This window comes from Sinohyriopsis cumingii, chromosome 12 (assembly GCF_028554795.1).
Source record: "Sinohyriopsis cumingii isolate HCF-2022 chromosome 12, ASM2855479v2, whole genome shotgun sequence".
NCBI classification, from domain to species: Eukaryota; Metazoa; Mollusca; class Bivalvia; order Unionida; family Unionidae; genus Sinohyriopsis; species Sinohyriopsis cumingii.
Genome location: NC_142972.1, coordinates 46,162,780 through 46,181,940, shown reverse-complemented (window position 1 = coordinate 46,181,940; position 19,161 = coordinate 46,162,780). Strand labels below are relative to the sequence as shown.

The following is a 19,161-nucleotide window of genomic DNA, read 5'->3' as shown; positions in this document are numbered from 1 at the left end:
AATGCCATGTCTCGCCTTAACATTATCTAATGTCACAAAAGTAAGGAAACTAAATTACAGTGGCACACTTTTCTGGATACACTATAATTCTGCGAAATAAACTCATTTCTTAAGAAAGATGACTGTACGTATTAACTACTATGTACAATGGAGCTAAATGAATTACAAAAGACCTCCGAGAACTAAATTTGTTAGCGCAAGCGATTCAGAACTGCAAATGAAATAATCGCATGTTGCACTTCCCTATATCAAAAATAGCAAAAATTCGGACGGCTCCATCCGGAATTGTTTTTAATGTGAAGGAAATACAAATATTTTAACCGGATTTACCCATAAAAGAAATAGAGACATGTTTTATTCAGTGAATACAGACGGATGGATGATTCGTGCCAATAGCTATTGTTTATATTCGCGTATAATATAATTAAAATCCAACTGAAAAGTACACAGACTAGATCGGCCGTTGCAGGACGATCTTGCAGACCCGAGTATTTGCAGTTGGAAGGACTAATTAGTGTATCAAGCAATATCGACCCTGATCTGCCGACCTGATGCGACGACAGATCAGGGTCTATCTTGTTTGCAGATGTACTTTTACGCAAGTAGAGACTATATATATATATATATATATATATATATATATATATATATATATATATATATATATATATATATATATATATATATATATATATATATCTTGTATTTCCCGACTCAAAACAATTTTGTAATATTCAGAATTTATAAATGTAGTTATCGCAGTTTAGTTTTTGAGTGTCGGTAAAATCGAGAACATTATAGAAGTGTATCAAACATCATACAATATAAAGAAAAAGTAAAGTTTAGTTCTAATATACACTAACGTTGAGTAGTGTGGTGAAAATAGACCTTGACAAGTCGAGATCCTATTTTGCCTAAAACCAGTAATGCCTTACAAATGACTTCCTTCCAGATGTAAATTTGAACTCTTTGTATCCGTGCGTACTTTAAACTTCCTTTATTGTCAATGATTCCGTGCATAATACTAAATAGTCACAACAGCCAAATATTATCCCGGTATAATTTGATATGTAATTTACCCGACTGAAATTCTAAAAATGGGCGACATTATTTACACAGCACAGAATACTACATTGAATTGATTAGTCAGTTTTGAGGAAATCCATATCGACCTTAAAAACAGCGCAGATTGAGGTATAAATAATTTTGGTTCAATAATTTGTCTTATGTTACAAGCAAATAGTACTTAAATATTGATTGTACATATATGAACAAATTAAACTCACAGTCCACGTGTAATCTGTCCATCATGGTGCAATGCGCCCTTTTCCCTGTATTATGATCGACACTTGCCAAAAAAAATCATAATACCCCCACCACCAAAACAACAAAACACAAAAGCAAACAGTACCAACATAAAAACGAGTACCCTCCCTCCAAGAAAGAAATGAATCAGTAATTTAGTTATTCATTCATATGATTAACAACTGTATAGATTTTTTTTTATGGACCAAACACCAGCAAAAAATGAAACATACTTAGTATTTTTGAACTTTGCATAAAAGGGTTTATCAAATGCTTTGTGGACGTAGTGATATTTATAAATATTTTCAGAAGATCTTGTCTCATGGCATAACTTAGGTAAACCAAATTAGTTACACCTTTTTGTTATGCACTCGCAGTATGCATAAATATTCCATGGAACTTAAAAGTTACGGCCAGCTGAAATCACCAGGATAATTATATCTGTTCTGTGTTCAAATACATTTTTTTTGGTGTATATGTTTTACATGATCTTCAAATCATTTCGAAATCCATAGTAAAGGATATAATGATGGACGAAGCTTGCAATCGTCAAAAGCGTGAATCAGTATGAAAGGAAAATAGATAGTAAGGCAGTGCCAATTACAACATTAAATTTACAACAACATTGGTTTGCAGATGTATGTTGTCAATATAAACTCATGTCAGTCCAGTATTTGCACACATCTGGACAACCTTAAAGTCTCCACTGACTTTTCCCAATATTAACATTTTTGGTTCTTTGTTTGCAATCGTAAATCAATCCTCAGTCGTCTTATTCATTAAAATTACAACTATTTCCGGTTCCTGTGCAAAGATTCTGCTCAATCAGAGCGGAAATGTGCAGGTTACCGATATGTCAAAGTACCACCATTATGAATCGGAAGGGTGGATTGATAGGAATGCTAATTTTTTTCCGACCATTATCTGGTCCGCTGAGTCTAATTTTTTAAATACGTATAAAACAAGATATAAAATATTTGTGTCTAAATTCATAGGCATTTTGTAATCAAGACGTTTGTAAAAACTATAAACTTCCGATTGCTCCGTGGGATGGTTTGCTCTAATGTAGTGCTTGTTCTTACGTAAATTGATGCACGCCGTAACAATTTTTCATAACAAAGATGTAAAACAATCAAGTTGTTTCAGTCATAACATGTATCTTAATCACTTGTGTAGCGTATATCTGATTTAATCATGTTTATTTTTAATTTAATTGTTTGTCAGTTTTAAATTTTTTATTCTATTATAATATAAATTTTTTCACTAGAGATGATCAGAAAATTGTTTAACCTTTTCTGTTAGTTTATAAACACCAAGCGATGATCTAAATTCTGACCATGATTCAGAATTAGTAAACAAAGTTCTATTTTATTTTAAAATGATTGGTTGTTTCCAAGCTCATGATACTACTTCTTGGGTTAAGAAGTAAACACTTTTTTTTTAAATTCTGGGAATAAAATCATTGGTCTAGGCCATATTCTGTGTATGTGATATAAACATGATCATGTGACCCCCCACTCTGATTTCGCAACTTGGGGGAATTTCGAAACTGCTTGTTATGATACAAAATAATCTTCGTTTTGAGAGAGATTTATCAGTTTTTTGGTTTTTCACACTGATGTCAAGTTAACTTGTAGCCAGATTTTGAGTTAATTATCTTCAGATCATTTGGATTTTTAAAGGATTAATTCTTTATTCTCTGGAAATATTTGAAGAGTGCTCACACAGATTTTGGAGAGACATTGTTTACAAGTTTAATTTGGATTTCCAATACCGGAGTGCCATTATTTGTATTTCTGCAAGGAACTGTAGATAAGCACAGTAGTGACTACAGCATACATCATCGTCATCCATCTTGGATTTTCCATCAGGATTCGAACTTGAAATTATTAGAACATTTATTACTAGGACTTTTGCAATTTAATTTGTGGATTATTCTTAGATTATTTTTGGATTTGATTCTTGAAACCGTAATTTTTTTTATATATATTTTTACAGAATTTTTCAGGAAAATAAATTATTTGTTAAATGTTAAAAAGCTTGTTGTTTTCACTCTTTCTGTGTTACATGTGTGTTATATGTGGTAAATTAGACTAAATATTTTATATTAAATACGCCACGAAATAAGTTATACACGAAATATGAATTGGCAATCAAAAATCTTAAAGCCTCAAAGTCGCCGTTACGTGCAAAAAGTCGTTTATGCCAAATCATCTGAATAATAATTCGACGTTTCATCACATTATGAGCCATGTATTTTCTCCCTTTGAACTGAGAAACCAGGCCATTTTTCACATGTATGCGAATTAATCCGATGTCCATTGGCGACATCCGTGCGTGAACCGATTTAGTCGAAAGCTGCGACGATCACAACACCGTTATAAACATAAGAAACTAACACCACGCTATGTCGGATTACCTTCATCCCAAGTTTGTGCTTCAGTGTATGTTCTTACGCCCCCAGCTGAGCATCAATAGTCACCCCAGTCTTATTTTAATCTAATGCGCGCTATTTCTTCTCAGATCCACAAGGGTTCGTTACAAAGAAAATTTTGGAGTATCCGTCCATGAATCAAGGGATGGGGGTTCTAACCTGTAACAATATAACACAAAGGAAGACACCAGTCCGCACCCTTGGTAGTTCCAACACTGCTAGTTTATCCTGATTGCGTCTTCATATTTCCAACATAACCCAGTCGTAATCAAGAATAGTTCAGTTTTCAAAACACCTCGACATATTTCGTTCAGTCTGTGACATAGTGGAGAAAATGCAATAATTTTTCGCCGATTTTGACGTATGGACAAGTACTGTCTGGCAGTGCCGTTTGCATTCGGATAGTCTTGGATTTCACCACTGACCGAAAGGTAAGATCCGAGCAACCTCGAGCCTGTAGTTCAATAATAAGTATGTTTCAGGAGTTAACAATGCACTGTGCAACAGTGTAACCAGCACCAAATTTACCAAAATCAATATTTGTTTTTGCCACCAAAGTTAAAACGCGTCACAATGTATATTAAAGATTTTTAACGATAAACTAAATATCTGAACGTCTTTAAAACCTAACATCTTGAGTATTTCAAAGAACGGTTTTTATGTCGTGTAGTTTTATTTTTAATAAATCATTTCCTTCCTTCCAAAATTTAGTTAGATTGGAAGAATGGGGAAATTTATGATAAACGGCAACATTAGGGCTTTAAAACGCCTGCCGTGACTAATGTTTGTTAGTCTTGTATTGATATAAATGTAATAAACGCCGTTGCTATGCATTACCAATTATTAATAATTTTGCATCCCATTTTGTAATTTTCTAATGTATCCCTTGCCCAAACACCCACTACAATTATCATTGCACGTGTTATCACCACCATCTTAAGAATCCTGTTAGTACTCAAACGCTAAATCAATTCATGTTTGAAGATTTAGAATCAACATAATCAAACGCGTAAGGGAACAAAAAGACCATTCAAGGAGGCGCTGCCATTACATCACGGTAATGTTTAAATACCTGTACAATGTAAGCCTGCCTATTGGCATTGCACACCAACAGAGTTAACACATCTGACATATCGGATGGCTATTAACAACGCATATACTAAACATTTTTTGTAGGTAAACAAAATACATGTATATCGCTAACCTAAACTCTGCGCGTGCGTGTGTGATTTGGATTTTTAACGTAGCTTTAACAATTGTTCAGTTGTATTGCTACGATGTCTGCAGTGTGACAGTTTATAGTGATGTCTAGCACCAGGGCATCATGCCGCAGACATATAGCATGATGTCCCACCCAGTCACATTATCCTGACACCAGGCCGACCAGGCCTAACACTAACCTCTTAATGCTGAGCGCCAAGCGAGACAGTTGTTAGAACCATTTTTGTAAGACTTTGGTATGACTCGACCGGGGATCGAACAACGACCTCCCGCATCCGAGGCGGACGCTCAAAACCACTAGGCCACCGGAGCGGTCTAACCTAAATTGAATCGTATAAGATCATTATATTAAGGTCAGTCGTGTGTGCTATGTTGGAAATTATGAAAATCATTTGAATAAAAGATATATTGATATAGATATGTCATATAATTTATTAACTACCCATATTTCAAGGCACATATCTACTTGCTAAACTAATAGCATGCTTACATATCAAATCGCTTGCGTATCAATAAATCAATCAATTAATCAACCAATCAATCAACCAACCACCCACCCAACCAATGAATGAACAAACGAACGAATGAATGAATGAATGAATGAATGAATGAATGAATGAATATAAATATTATCAATGTATTTATCAATGTATGTGTCTGCCTATATCTGCATGTTTGTCTATTTATCTATTTCTATCAATTTATCTCTAGCTGTTATGGAGAATTAAACATTAGAACAATTTGTGTGACGAAGTCAAATTTGTTGAACATATCCATGAAAAAGTAGTCATACAATACAAGCACAAGTTATTCAGTGTTGTAGAAACCCCCTTGATTTTAGAAGTTGTGCGTACCTTATTGTTTGATAGTATTGAGTATAGTCCTTATGTCTGAGGGCCATACAAATCTTAACACACTCTCGCAATGACTTTTCTTTCATAGCATATAGTGCATAACTGTATACCTGTAATGTGAGATCGTACTTCCATCGGCACTCAACTACGTTAACCTTCAATTACATACCTAGATTATGACAGTCACACGAAAGCAGTGGACTTAGCAAGGCATGAGATTTGCATTCCCTCTGATAGATAGGATCATGGTGGAATTAGAAATGACTACGGATATTTAATCAGGTATTTTACCGTTAGATTTTAAATAATCATGATGGTTAGGAACATAATCAGTCATGTTTGATATTTATTACTAAAGTAAGTATCTAATTTAGTCGAGCAAGTGTATTTATTTTTCAAAACCACTTTAATTCATGCATATCGGTTTATCACGAATGACTATCAGATTGTTTTGAACTTTTGTTTAGCATTTGCATTTGTCAACAATTGGACACACCAGGTTACATTCCTTATGAACAGTACTATGTATTTGGCTATTATTATGTGTTGACCAGGAACAAAGTTAGAGGGGTTGCACTGTGTTTTAGACTGAACTTCCCTTTACCAGCAAATTTATTAAATTTTTAACTATTAAAAGCAGATAACTGTCATAATTTAAAGTAAAATAAACTACCTCCGTTACACTCAAATTATCCTTGGAACATATTACGGATTCACCAATGGTTGTATATAATAAGATATTTTCTGTATAAATGATGCAAACTCAAAGAAAACAATATTTATTGATAAGGACAAGCTATTGAAAACTATTTGAACATTGGTAACGTTTCACATATGAGTTTTGGTACATGTGGATGTACGGTTGGCCGGTTTGCTGATTTGTCTTTTATTTATAAGTTCATGTATGTATGTATGTATGTATGTATGTATGTGAGAATGTACACGGTTCTTGTCTGTATCGACATATCTATGCGTGCTTGTCGGTATGGAGCCGTATTGGAAAAGGAAGGATGTATGTTCGAAATGAATAAAAAATAGATGGCAGACAGATAGCTGAATTAATTGATCGATATAAGAATGAGTAGACGAACGGTTTATGGTAAAGATGAGTCTAATCCGCAACCGGAGAGGAAAGGATCAAAAAATAAAAACTTCTGAGAAATTTGAATTGAATATCTTTATCTTTAAAATATTTCAAAAAGACGTTTAATAATTAGCATCGCATTCAAAGAAAAGAGTATATTACAATACATGTACATCAAAAACATACTAGTGAATATAACCTCTATCGTGATTGAAAGGCGTGGCTCTTATTTATAATTATTCAGCTATACAAAACACATCATGATGGCAATTTTCGTACAACCGTACTAATATAAAAAATGAAACATTTCAATTAAAGGCCTTTGACACAGAACTGTTCAGTAGTCGTGTATCTATGAATAAATGTGAAATATTGTTCACAGGACAGGTACAGAGAGAGAGAGAGAGAGAGAGAGAGAGAGAGAGAGTTATTAACTATTTACTCATGATTTCATGGTAAAGTAATTTTCCTATACAGTGAAACCAGCTCAATGGACACATGTGAAAGTTAAGCGTTTAAAAATAGTACAGAATCGGTCCTTATACTTTGCTTCGATCTGATGATTTGCTAAGGTCAGTATAACACATGCCTGATGATTTGCTAAGGTCAGTCTAATACATACCTGATGATTTGCTAAGGTCAATATAACACATGCCTGATGATTTGCTAAGGTCAATCTAATACATGCCTGACGATTCCTAAGGTTAATCTAATACATGCCTGATGATTTGCTAAGGTCAAAATCTAATACATGCCTGATGATTTGCTAAGGTCAATCTAATACATGCCTGATGATTTGCTAAGGTCAGTCTAATACATGCATGATGATTTGCTAAGGTCAATCTAATACATGCCTGATGATTTGCTAAGGTCAAAATCTAATACATGCCTGATGATTTGCTAAGGTCAGTGGAATACATGCCTGATGATTTGCTAAGGTCAAAATCTAATACATGCCTGATGATTTGCTAAGGCCAATCTAATACATGCCTGATGATTTGGTAAGGTCACTCGAATACATGCCTGATGATTTACTAAGGTAAATCTAATACATGCCTCATTTCTAATTTGAACTAACTAAAATTCGTTATAAAAGTATTTCGCAAAACGCAAAATTGCTCATGTTCACTGGAGCAGTTGTCAATTCTTCAGTTTTGGAGGCAAGTAGTTTTTGGATGTTTCAAGCTAATATATTTCGGTGTTAAGTAAATCTTCCATGTAGTCCGCAATCCCATAATGCGTAACTAGAAGTGTTCAGTTTTGAAAAACACAGGAAATTATGAAATTTTATAACCTATTAACCAACCTTTCTATAAATTTGTAAAGGTGATTTAATTGCCCGATGACATGAAGTGGCTTAATACATTATTGTTATATGAAGACGTCATGTTTGGAGTAAATATTTACAGTTCCTTTGACTGTTTGGAACACGACTCGTATATCGGCATCTATTTGCAAAATTATGTTTAATGAAATATTTTGAGACTACACTAGTATTATGTCTAGATAAATTCTGTTAAGATAGCTAGTTATGTCTTTGTATTGTCTCTTCTTCACCATTTGACTAAAGCGTCTTCTATCGGTGACAGCGATCGCTAGAGGAGTTCAGCTAATCCTCGAATGGTGTGGATCTTACACCATCACGTAAAAGTCTTGCTGAACTAGACTGTCTGGACAGGGGTTTTATTCAGAGAGATTCTTTGAAGCATTTGAATATTTTTTGTGCGTTTATGGAAATAAGGGGCGCCCAGGACCGGGAAGGGGGAAGGGACAACCGGGCCCGTCAGGGGGCCCGGTCCGAACAACACTTTTTAATTATTTTCAAGTTGGGGGAACATGTATTAGTTAACCCATGATGAAGTGTATCCCCCAGTGGTTTAAAATGGAGGGGAAAAAAAACCTCGGTGTCAGAACTGGGGGTCAAATAAAGAATGTGGGGGTCATAAAAGTACTGACAAATTTACGTCTCACTCGTACTTTTTCAGCTCGAAATAGGATATTGCAACTTGCACAACATACTCTCTCTCTCTCTCTCTCTCTCTCTCTAAAAATACAAATAAACCAGCATGCAAAATTAACAAACAAATGCATTGTCCATTCAAAGAATAATTTTAATAGTTCATTTTTACTTTAGTTTAAAGCCATACTTTTAACAGTCTCCTTATAATCATTTTGTATCAATATTATATACAAACACATTACATATAAGCCAATACAAAAGCCAGTTAAATCTTTTTAACCAAATGGCAGTTAAATTACTGCCTGTCATAAAATGTGTACAATCATCGATTTCATTGTACTTCGTCCTAGAACACATTTATCCAAAAATAAAAAAGGCTAATGATTAATCTTCTTTCTAATAAGTTACACACGAACTCTAAGATCTTTCTTTTATTGCAGCAAGTTATAAATCAACAAAATCTGTAATGACCCCCAGACTTTGTAATCGAAATAACGCATTTGTCTCAGCAAGTTTACTGATTTCGTTGTTGTGAAAGAATGTCTTGGGCGATAATATATTCTCCAGATATCTTATGGCGAACAAGGGCAGAATTTTTTAAAATTCTTAAACCCTGTCACGAAAGGATTATTCACTTTTGCAGTCTTCGCAATCATGCAATCAGAGGTCACACCGGTAATCCTAATGAACGTGCCGTATTTCAGTCAAGGGAATTATTTTCTCAGTTTTTCATTAAAGTTCGATCCACAGTTACTTTTTTGTATTCTGCTTCTTTCATTTTCGTCGCTAAAGATTCTTAGTCCAAGCCGTTTTAATCTGGTGATCACTTTCTAGTGCAACAAGCATTAACGTTAAACATCTGGACGACATCTTGATGAACTCGATGAAAATCGCGCGAGAGCTCGCGAAATTAGGGGAAGCTACTCCGTGATACATACCATTGCCTATGCTAGTCTCGTTCCCTGTTTTGTATGCTCGCTGCGTTGCACTCCGCTATGGTGGTGCTCTACAGTTTCGTATTTTTCATAGGGTTATACTTTTAAAGAAAAAGAATTTCCCCGGATTTCCTCACTGGTTATACTGGCTATTTAAAAAGACCTTGTATATCTTAGGTATAGTTTAAAGAACCTTTAATTCCTTTTATTTTTGTGCATGATTGATGGGAGTAATATGGATTAATGGGTATACAGCTTGGCCTTATTCCTGATGTGCATGTTTCAAAAACGTGCTAGCTCCACTTGGTCATTTTCACTTTCTGAACTTCATAGGTAAATTATATAAAAAGAGCCGATCATTTTTTAAATACATTTTATATATTTGGTAATTCATTAATTGCACTTTCAGAAGCTGGTATTGTCTAGTCTGGCAAAGTTTATTTTCCCTATTTTAATAGCTGCTACAGATAGTGTACTTTAGACTAATTCAGGCTGATTTTTTAGTACAAGGGAGCAGTCGTTTTAGTTAGCAGTGTGCTTTGATCATGTACAATTTCCCAAAGTACAATATCCAAAGAAATTTCAGCCCACATTACATTAAATAGCATAGAGGTATGCCAACATTCTCTCCACTGTGCATGTTTTAAATGCAAACAACTTCACCTTACATACGTCACTCTCTCAAAAGTATATAATAACTGGTGAGCGCCCCCTATACGAATAGTGGAGTGCAACGCAGGGAGCATACGAAGCAGGGAACCAGACTATGCCTATACTCTAAGTATTCACGATGCCATCCCTCATCCAAAGCATTGGATATTAAATAAATCCTGATCGCATTATTCGAATCTTTTGCGTAAAAAAAACAACAACAACAACGCACGGCAACAAAACGTGTGCGTCGGTTTTCTCCAGCGTGCATCCATGACGCATACATGTGCGTAATGAGAAACACGGCGGCATGATGGAAACACTGCTTGCCAATAAATGAAAATCAAATCAACAGGTACTATATATAGTGTTTTCCCACCATCCCGTTTGTTTGTAGCGCCCTCCCATTAAAAATAAAACAAGAGGTATCAAGTTATAAAAATGCACACAACTTAGTCATTTCATTCATTAATTTATAATTTCTAACATGATTGTCTAAGAGGGCCGAAACACTGTCAATTTCTTGGCGTTTTGAATAAAATTGGAGTTTCTTTAGTAGCACTGTCGCCATATTTGCATGATTTGCATGGGCGAGTGTATGTTTTCAAGCAATACGTATGATGTAGTTTACTGTCTTTGATAATCTCATTAATTCCGTAACGTTTAGAGTTACGTCGCTTTGAACAGCTTCCGTTTGGTCTGAAAAGTTAATAAGTTGACAGAGTTTTGGACCTCCTGGAGACAACCAGTTAGAAATTATAAATTGACGAATGAAATGAGCAAGTTTTATGCGTTTTGTAAATATCTTTGATACTTTTTCATTCTTAAAATCCATTGCGGGGGGTGGGGGTGGGGGTGGTACACACAAACGGGAGGGTGTGCAAATACTTTACATTCAGGAGAGTCAAGGGCTGCGAGATGAAATAGTCGTTGATATTGTGTCTGTGTGATTTTGTATGAAATAGCAAAAATAGAAACCCCAAATATGGAGTATGATTGGGCATGTTGTATTGGAAGAAGTGTCCTATGTCCGTATTAGACAGGTATATATTATATAAGAGAGTACTGAATAGGAAATTGTACCGAAAATTCATTAAAAAATTATAAACATATATTTTTTTTACGATTAGGGGCAGGTTTTAATTTTATGCTAGGTCTTGAATTACTGTATTTTCCAACTGAAATAATGGTGCTAATTCACTGGAGTGGAATACGATAAATATTTTCAGGAAATCTAAGTTAATTTTAGACGTTTTCGTGTCCTGATGGCAATTATGAGCGCCTTGCATGCAAACGAACAAAGACCAATTACAAGAAAGTGCATTTAGGTTTTTCTTCAATTTTTTTAATGTGCTACCTTGCCTTGAATTAGCAAGAAGAGTTACGTTACTATTGATATTTTCTGTGCGACTATACGCAGCTGAACATAAACGGTAGACACGCTGACATTATCGGGATACAGTAAGACATCTGCTACTTCAAAATGTTTATACAGATTGCAAGCCAAGGAATTTGAGACATAAAATAAAAAGAAAATGAATAACGGATATATTTCATCTAGTGGGTGAAAAGCTCGAGTATTTTCACCCACTGAAAATACGGAGTTTTTCACCCACTCGTTCAAATTGGCTTACTCATGGACAACAATGCAGTAGACAAAGTACTTGAATCATAATCTTTTCTTTAAAGTGAAGCCTGAGTTATAATCTTTTCTTTAAAGTGGGGTCCATGTCAACAATTTACATGACTGCTTTCAAGCATTTTCAAATTAGGTTGACATGACCTATAATGGAAGTTAAATGGACACAGCTTAAGAAGACAGGACCTAACATAAATGAAAGATAAAAAAGTGATACATTAAAGAATATTGAGAACAACGTTGTTTGATACAAACGTATGTCTTTACTTCGTCTAGGAATAGATAGAATCGATCTACGATGAATTATGTTCCATAGGGCATTTTCAAGACGAAATGCCAATTAAAGTTTATTATAAGACTTTTTCACCAAAAATTAACATTTAACCAATTATCATTGCGTTTTTTTTTAATCTACAGGTCCTCTATAGAGAACTTTTCTACACATTGTGGAGGTAATACTGTTAATACATCATTAACGTTATTCAGATCAAGCAAGATCAAATGTTCGATCAGTTGTGACTTCTATCATTCTTTACAAAACTTGCGAGACAAGTTTTTGACAGCGCCACACTGCCGTATTGTATGATTGTGAATACACTTTGCCCTAAAGTCGGAGTGATAAGAAAAAAAAGTCGAAGAGGATTTTGTATTCCCCACAACTGTCATATGTCGTACACAAAAGACTGCAACTTCAACAAAAAAATAGTATATGGTATGGTTTGCCGTCAGCAATCTGACCGGATAGATACAAATACAACTGGTTCAAATGTAAATATAGTAGATTTGTAATTGGCAATTACGCGCAATAAATTCACAGGACACGGACGCAGGTTATTTCGTTTAATACATCGGTGAATGTGATTATTCTCATTTTATATTCTTTCGAAAAGTATACAGTTGTATTATTGAATTACAAACAACAACAACAACAACAACAACAACAACAACAACAAAACGTTAAATAGATTAGAAAGTTAAGGTTGGCACACATGAATTTGGAGCTAATTACCGAAAACATTAAAAATAATATGGACTGATTAAGTGGTTTAAGTCTTTTAACTAGACGACGGGAACAATGTCAGTTATTGCAGAAAGAAAGATATTTCAGTTGTTTGAAAGGACTGCCAATATAGACCTAAGCATATTGTCTTCTGGTCAAGAGGTGGCACCGAAGCAAGAGCGAGTTGAGAGACCAAAAACCGAGAATAGTGCATCTTCAAGGAGGGACAAAAAGAAACCCTTTGCTCAAGGAATAAGAGTACCTCTTTTACATGATTTCAGCAGTAGACAATATATCAACCAGCCGGCGATTAAATTCGATATTATTGAGTCTGTAAGAACGATTATAAAACCAGGATCATTTTCTATTTCTGATAAGAAAGTGGCCGATAAGGATGCTTCAAATCAGAAACGTGCAGCAGAAATGCCGAAAATGTCTATAAAGCTCGAGAACCGTAATTTCCTTGGGAGCCGACATCATACTATACATAGTGTCAGGAGCAATGGTAACAGGGATGGAAAGGAACGCACGGTTCTAAATAAACTTACTCCCTATACTTGGGAACACAAAGAAATGCCAGGAAAGGGCAAACAAGACGCTAGAGATGTTTTGTACAAACACACGTATTGTCAAGAAGACATGAGACTTCGTTTTAGAGGTCTCACTAAACTTCCTCTAATACAACATGAGAGACCCTGTACTGTTGGTGAGGTTAAAACTACTGATAAAACAGGGGTGCTGGAAGATGTTGGGAGCGCGCATTTAGTCACAATAGTTCCCCAAACTTCTCGTGAGTCTGTGATTCGATTTAGTGAACATTTAAGACCAAGCACGTTCAAAGATGATAGAGATTTATCGGATATTAAAAGAATTAATTCCATGCAACAGCAGTCGAAACTAAGCAAATTGGGAGGAATGAGAATAAGTGCGTCCTCAGGCCAGAAGAATTATAAGGCCAAGAAAATTGAGAGACCTATGAAATTTGAACACCAACGATACATGGTGCTTACTAGAAATTTTCGGAAACCTGAATATTCTTTGAATGTTGGTTCACATCCATATGATAGGCAAAGCAGATCTCAACAATCATTTAAAGATTATTTAATATATCTTAAGCAAATAGCTGCACACCCGTCCCTTGCAAATGACGTCAGACCGAGGACAGCTCAACTTTCTCATAGTAGTAACTTGGACTTTGATTCATATATGCTTCAGTCGGTAGCTGATGTAAATAATCCGATACAACAGGAACAAGGCATACAGGACATTCCAGGTTTCATTCCGACGCCGGAAAACCGTGCTATTACTGTTGAAATTAAACCTTCATGGACAGAAAATAATAGTGTCATTGACCATGTGGATGCGCCTAGATCAGGAGATACATGTCCCGCTAACACACCTATACCTCGTGAGGAAGAGGATTAAATTGGAGAATATATATATATATATATATATATATATATATATATATATATAGAGAGAGAGAGAGAGAGAGAGATTATTATTAATCTCATTGTTCAATTTTTTTTTTATCGAATCCTTGAATTTATTCGCTTGTCGTTTTTAATGTTTTAAAATCTGGAAGTAATTTGGTACTCAATTGTGCACTTTAGATACACGTTGTGTGGCGCTCTACAGTTTCGTATTTTGCACAGAGTTAGATTTTAAAAGAAAAATAATTTCCCATGTTGTACTCACTGGTTATCTTTGTAAATCTGAGGTATTGTTAAACGAACTTTACATTCACTGTAATTTTGGTGTATGATTGATGGGGTTATTTATATTACAGAGTATACAGTTTTGCCGTACTTCAGATGTGCAGGTATCAAAAGACTTCTGGCTCTGTTTGGTCATTTTAACATTCATTGCACTTTTCAGTTAGTGTTCTTTGGGATAGATCAGGTTGATTTTTCGAGCACATGGGAGCAGCCATTTTTTTAGCTTTGTGATTAGATCATGTACAATTTCCACAAGTACAATATGTAAAGAAATTTCAGCCACAGTGCAGAGGTATGCTCACATTCTATCTATTGTTCATGTTGAAAAAAGCAAACAACTTCACATTACACCCGTCATTCTTTCAGAAATATTTAATATCTGTAGAGAGCTACCTCATATGAAGTGAGACCACGAGCAATGATTATCATATTATGATAAAGGTAAGCAGCGCTGTGTTAAAACCTCAATGTTTTAACTTATTTGTGGACGAATATTAGACTCATTTTTAATACTACTACTATTACAAATAGTAGTAATAAATCATTTCACCTTAAAGGTGAATCTTGAGGTTTATTCAGATTTTTGTTAAAAATAGCGGTTAACAGTGACATCGTCTTTAACAATTATACTTGCAATCTTTAGTTTAAGTTATCATTTACATTGTTTTGATTCCCTCAGTTAATGCAGTAGACCCATTGGTGGCGACCCCCACAGATATATAAGTATCCACATATGTATAGCCTCACTGCATCTCATGCTTTCTTCCCATAGTTTGGAGTGGGTTTTACAGCACCTATCCGCTGGGGGAGGGGGGGCTACTTTGTTCATACATGTAAATTATTCTTTAATTCTTGGGTAAGTCTTTGCGTTTAGCTCAGGCGTGTTTCCGTCTGTATACATACTATTATTCCTAAAATTACGAGATTCTGCGAGGCGATGCATCTTCACGATGAATCCCGTCAAAAGGGCAGGTCACTATAGTCCCTGTTTCACTGACATTAGTTAGATTTTGTCTTCTGTGCTTATTTCTCAGGTTCTGTTACGGAGCGATTCATCAAACTAGAAGGTTGTATACATTTATATTGGTACCACGTATATTCAACCACAAGATGGTTTCTTTGACTCACAACTTACATCTTACAGACTTCGATTAAATATTTTGTTTTAGGTCATGACCACACAGGGTTTCTTTTTGCACATTGTATACACCTTTTAAATGGTGAAGGAATGCATCATCATGAGTACTACACCCTCATTATAAAGCAGACCACTGTGATCCATATTTCACGCTTCAATGAAGGCAGAAGTTTTTGTCAAGAACTGTTCGTGCTAAAATTATTGTTTGCATCTCTAGTAGTACCACACATGCAGAACAAAAGAATGTCACTGTGATGTACATTTCGTGTTTTGCTGACTGATCCTAATTTTCGTGTTGAACTCATGGACACATAGGTATTTTACATGATACATAGCCATATTATGTATGTAAGTATGAAATTTGGAGTATGGATGCATCATAATAAAACACTATTCCCTCAGTACAGAAGTAGGTTATTATTGCCCACATTTTACACTTCGCTGACTCGTTGAATTTTGTCTTTGATGTTCATTTTCCAAGACCTCCTCGTGACGCCCGTCATAAAACTGACGATAATACACATCTCTGTTGGTACTTCACTCTTACGTCTAAATAATTTTTCTGTGACCTATTTATTTAAAATACTTGTTTATCTTTTCTGGTTAAGATTTTGCATTTAGCCCATGATCATATGTGGCTTTTTCATGCGATATTCATATGAGCCTGCCGAGACTTGACACTTAATGAGGCAAAAAGAGATCTCTGTGATTTATATTTCATGCTTCAGTAACATTGTGGAAAGTTTGTGTTTAACGTGTATGTATTGGGAGCAGTTTATGTTAGAATAATGAAATCCGATAAGCAAACAGTGTAGCTGTGGCTTAGATTGTACGCTTTACTCACATAGGTTAAGTACTTTTGTTGAGGTCATGGTCACTTACACCCCCCCCCCCCACATATAATCTAGCTTCCAAAGAAGTCATTTATTGCACGATTAGCTGGAAGCAGAAATAAATATGTTTATTCAATAGTAAACTTTCCACTTTAATGTTTATAATTACATACATTAAATACGTTGCTATTGCGATAGGTTATTCTCAGCAGGTTAATGGTGTAACTTTTATACGCGTGAAATGAATAGAAATTACACTAGTGGAGTAAATGAACGAATTTCTTGCCAGGCTTTAGTTGTAGCGGTGCTGTGAATAACGGTCATACTGACTGTCGCCCCACGATTAGACAGACAAAGCCTGTCACTTCTACCCAAACAAATCTTGATACTGCGGTGGGGGTGGGGTGGAATATGATAATAACCACTGAATCCGATCATAAATACAATGATCAGAAAAAGGAAGAAAAACAAACAGTGTCTCTACTTTGATATAATAGAAGAGAATAGTCCTTTTTGTTGTGTGTGTTTCGTGCAATGTAACAGGACCGCTTTGTTATGGATTTAAGTTCTGCATGATACTGAATGTTTCCAGTAGCTTGGAGGTATGTATTGTTTTGTATCCATATATTCGGCGCATCCAATAAACTTAAAACATAAACTCGTATCTGTCGTTGCGTAAAGGGACAGCAGGTTACTGAGTTAGCTAAAAGTGTTTTGGTAATAAATAAAGCGTAAATACACATATCTCGTAGAGAGTCGGTCTCGATGCTCTCAACCAGCAAAATTCGTCGAAATAACGGTATTCAGATATAGCGAATTATCGATAGGACTGAGTAGGATTTGATAACTTATTTTGCCTAAGTAATTTTTGGGATGTGACACTTAATCATGTTTTTTGAGGAAGAACGTTCTGATTACAATCATAATCTTATGCTATTTATAAACTATTGATTTCAATTAAGCAAGACAGACGGACAGATAAGCAAAATCCATTATACCTGTCCTTCACTCTTCCAGTCTGTGTGGGTTCGAATTTCGGCTAACCCAGCATGAGTATGTGAGAAAGCTTGCCAGTAATTTACTGTGGGTCGGTGGTTCCTCCCTGGGTCCTCTCGGGTTCTCCCTCCACCAATCATGTGTTGAAGAAAGATGTTAAGCCAACAACACCAGAAAATTTCTCACCCACGCCTACCCCCTTCAAAACAACACATATTTATTGTGGTGTGTCGGGGTTATACCGTCATTGTGGTAGGTGTGAGGTGGGGTGCTTCCAATATTTTATTTAAATTATTGTAGAAGTTCCACCCAGGCTCGATTTCGGTTGGAAGTTAAATTAATGAAAGAGAGATGTAAATCTCCGAGCCCCCAGTCAGCAATGCCGACGGTTAAATGATTGAAAATACAAAAAAGTGAAATTCAACTAATAACAATTTAACAACAATTCAATAATCAAATGATTAAAATTTCCCAGGTACTCTCCTTCTGCTCTTCCCTGTGATAGCCTATTGCATCATTTGATTTGTAGTGTGAGATAGCTTTCCACCTGTCCTTGTATTCTACTCATCTGTGTATTCTTCTCTCCTACTCCTCCAATTCCTTCTCCTCTTCCTCCCAACTTTCTCCGAACTGCTTCTCCTTCTCGATTTCTCTATACTTTTCCTTATCCACGTTCTTCTCCTCGACTCCTTTTCCTCCTCCTCCTCGATTCTGTACCGACTAGAATTGTTGACTCCGACTGCTCTGCTAGTCTTACTTATGTCTCCCATCTTAGAACAGGAAGTTCTGTCCCCCCCCCAAAAAAAAAAGCTTCCTGTGAAAACATAAGGACGGTACAATATTTTCCTAAGCCCTCTTATCTCACATTACACCTAGCCTATAATCAGATAACGGCTATTACATTTCTTCTGTCACGCCTTCATTCACACCGAACTGCTCATACGTTCTTGTATTGTAAAACAACGTCGTAATAAAAGCACGGTATCAGTTACTTCTCAACCATACATCAATAAATTGCGTCACATCAGTGCATATTCATAATCCCATTATACTAAACAATAACACAACAATCAGACGCATTTCTTTACATTACAACTCATACAAAGTACACAAATATTCAAATATCCATGCTCTGATATATCCATGCGTCCGTATTAACTAATCTTACACACTTTAACCATTTTCCAAATTCACAATTCAAGCATATGTAATTCTATATACTAACGATCATATTAATTAAGTATATATACTACACATAATTAAAATTACAATGCCGTACTATTCTGCAAAAATCGAGCAAATAACTTACTAACATTTACGAAGCTTTGTCTTTCCTCAGAATCTCCTAAGTTTTCCCGCCAAATTATGAGTGGCTTTCCCGGAGTAATCCTAT

The 19,161-nt window shown here is 35.4% G+C and overlaps 1 protein-coding gene across 1 annotated transcript; it reads left to right on the top strand.

The window, feature by feature from the left end:
* The first annotated feature begins 5,965 nt into the window (after positions 1 to 5,965).
* LOC149786378 (uncharacterized) lies at positions 5,966 to 17,755 on the top strand. The gene is made up of 2 exons (XM_089976796.1): positions 5,966 to 6,096; positions 12,501 to 17,755. Exon 2 carries the CDS (start codon positions 13,159 to 13,161, stop codon positions 14,506 to 14,508), a length of 1,350 nt encoding a protein of 449 aa, XP_089832922.1. The 5' UTR covers positions 5,966 to 6,096; positions 12,501 to 13,158; the 3' UTR covers positions 14,509 to 17,755.
* Positions 17,756 to 19,161: the final 1,406 nt, after the last annotated feature.

Coding starts and splice junctions, on each gene's coding strand:
- LOC149786378 (XM_089976796.1), top strand. CDS start 13,159: ATGTCAGTTATTGCAGAAAGAAAGATATTTCAGTTGTTTGAAAGGACT.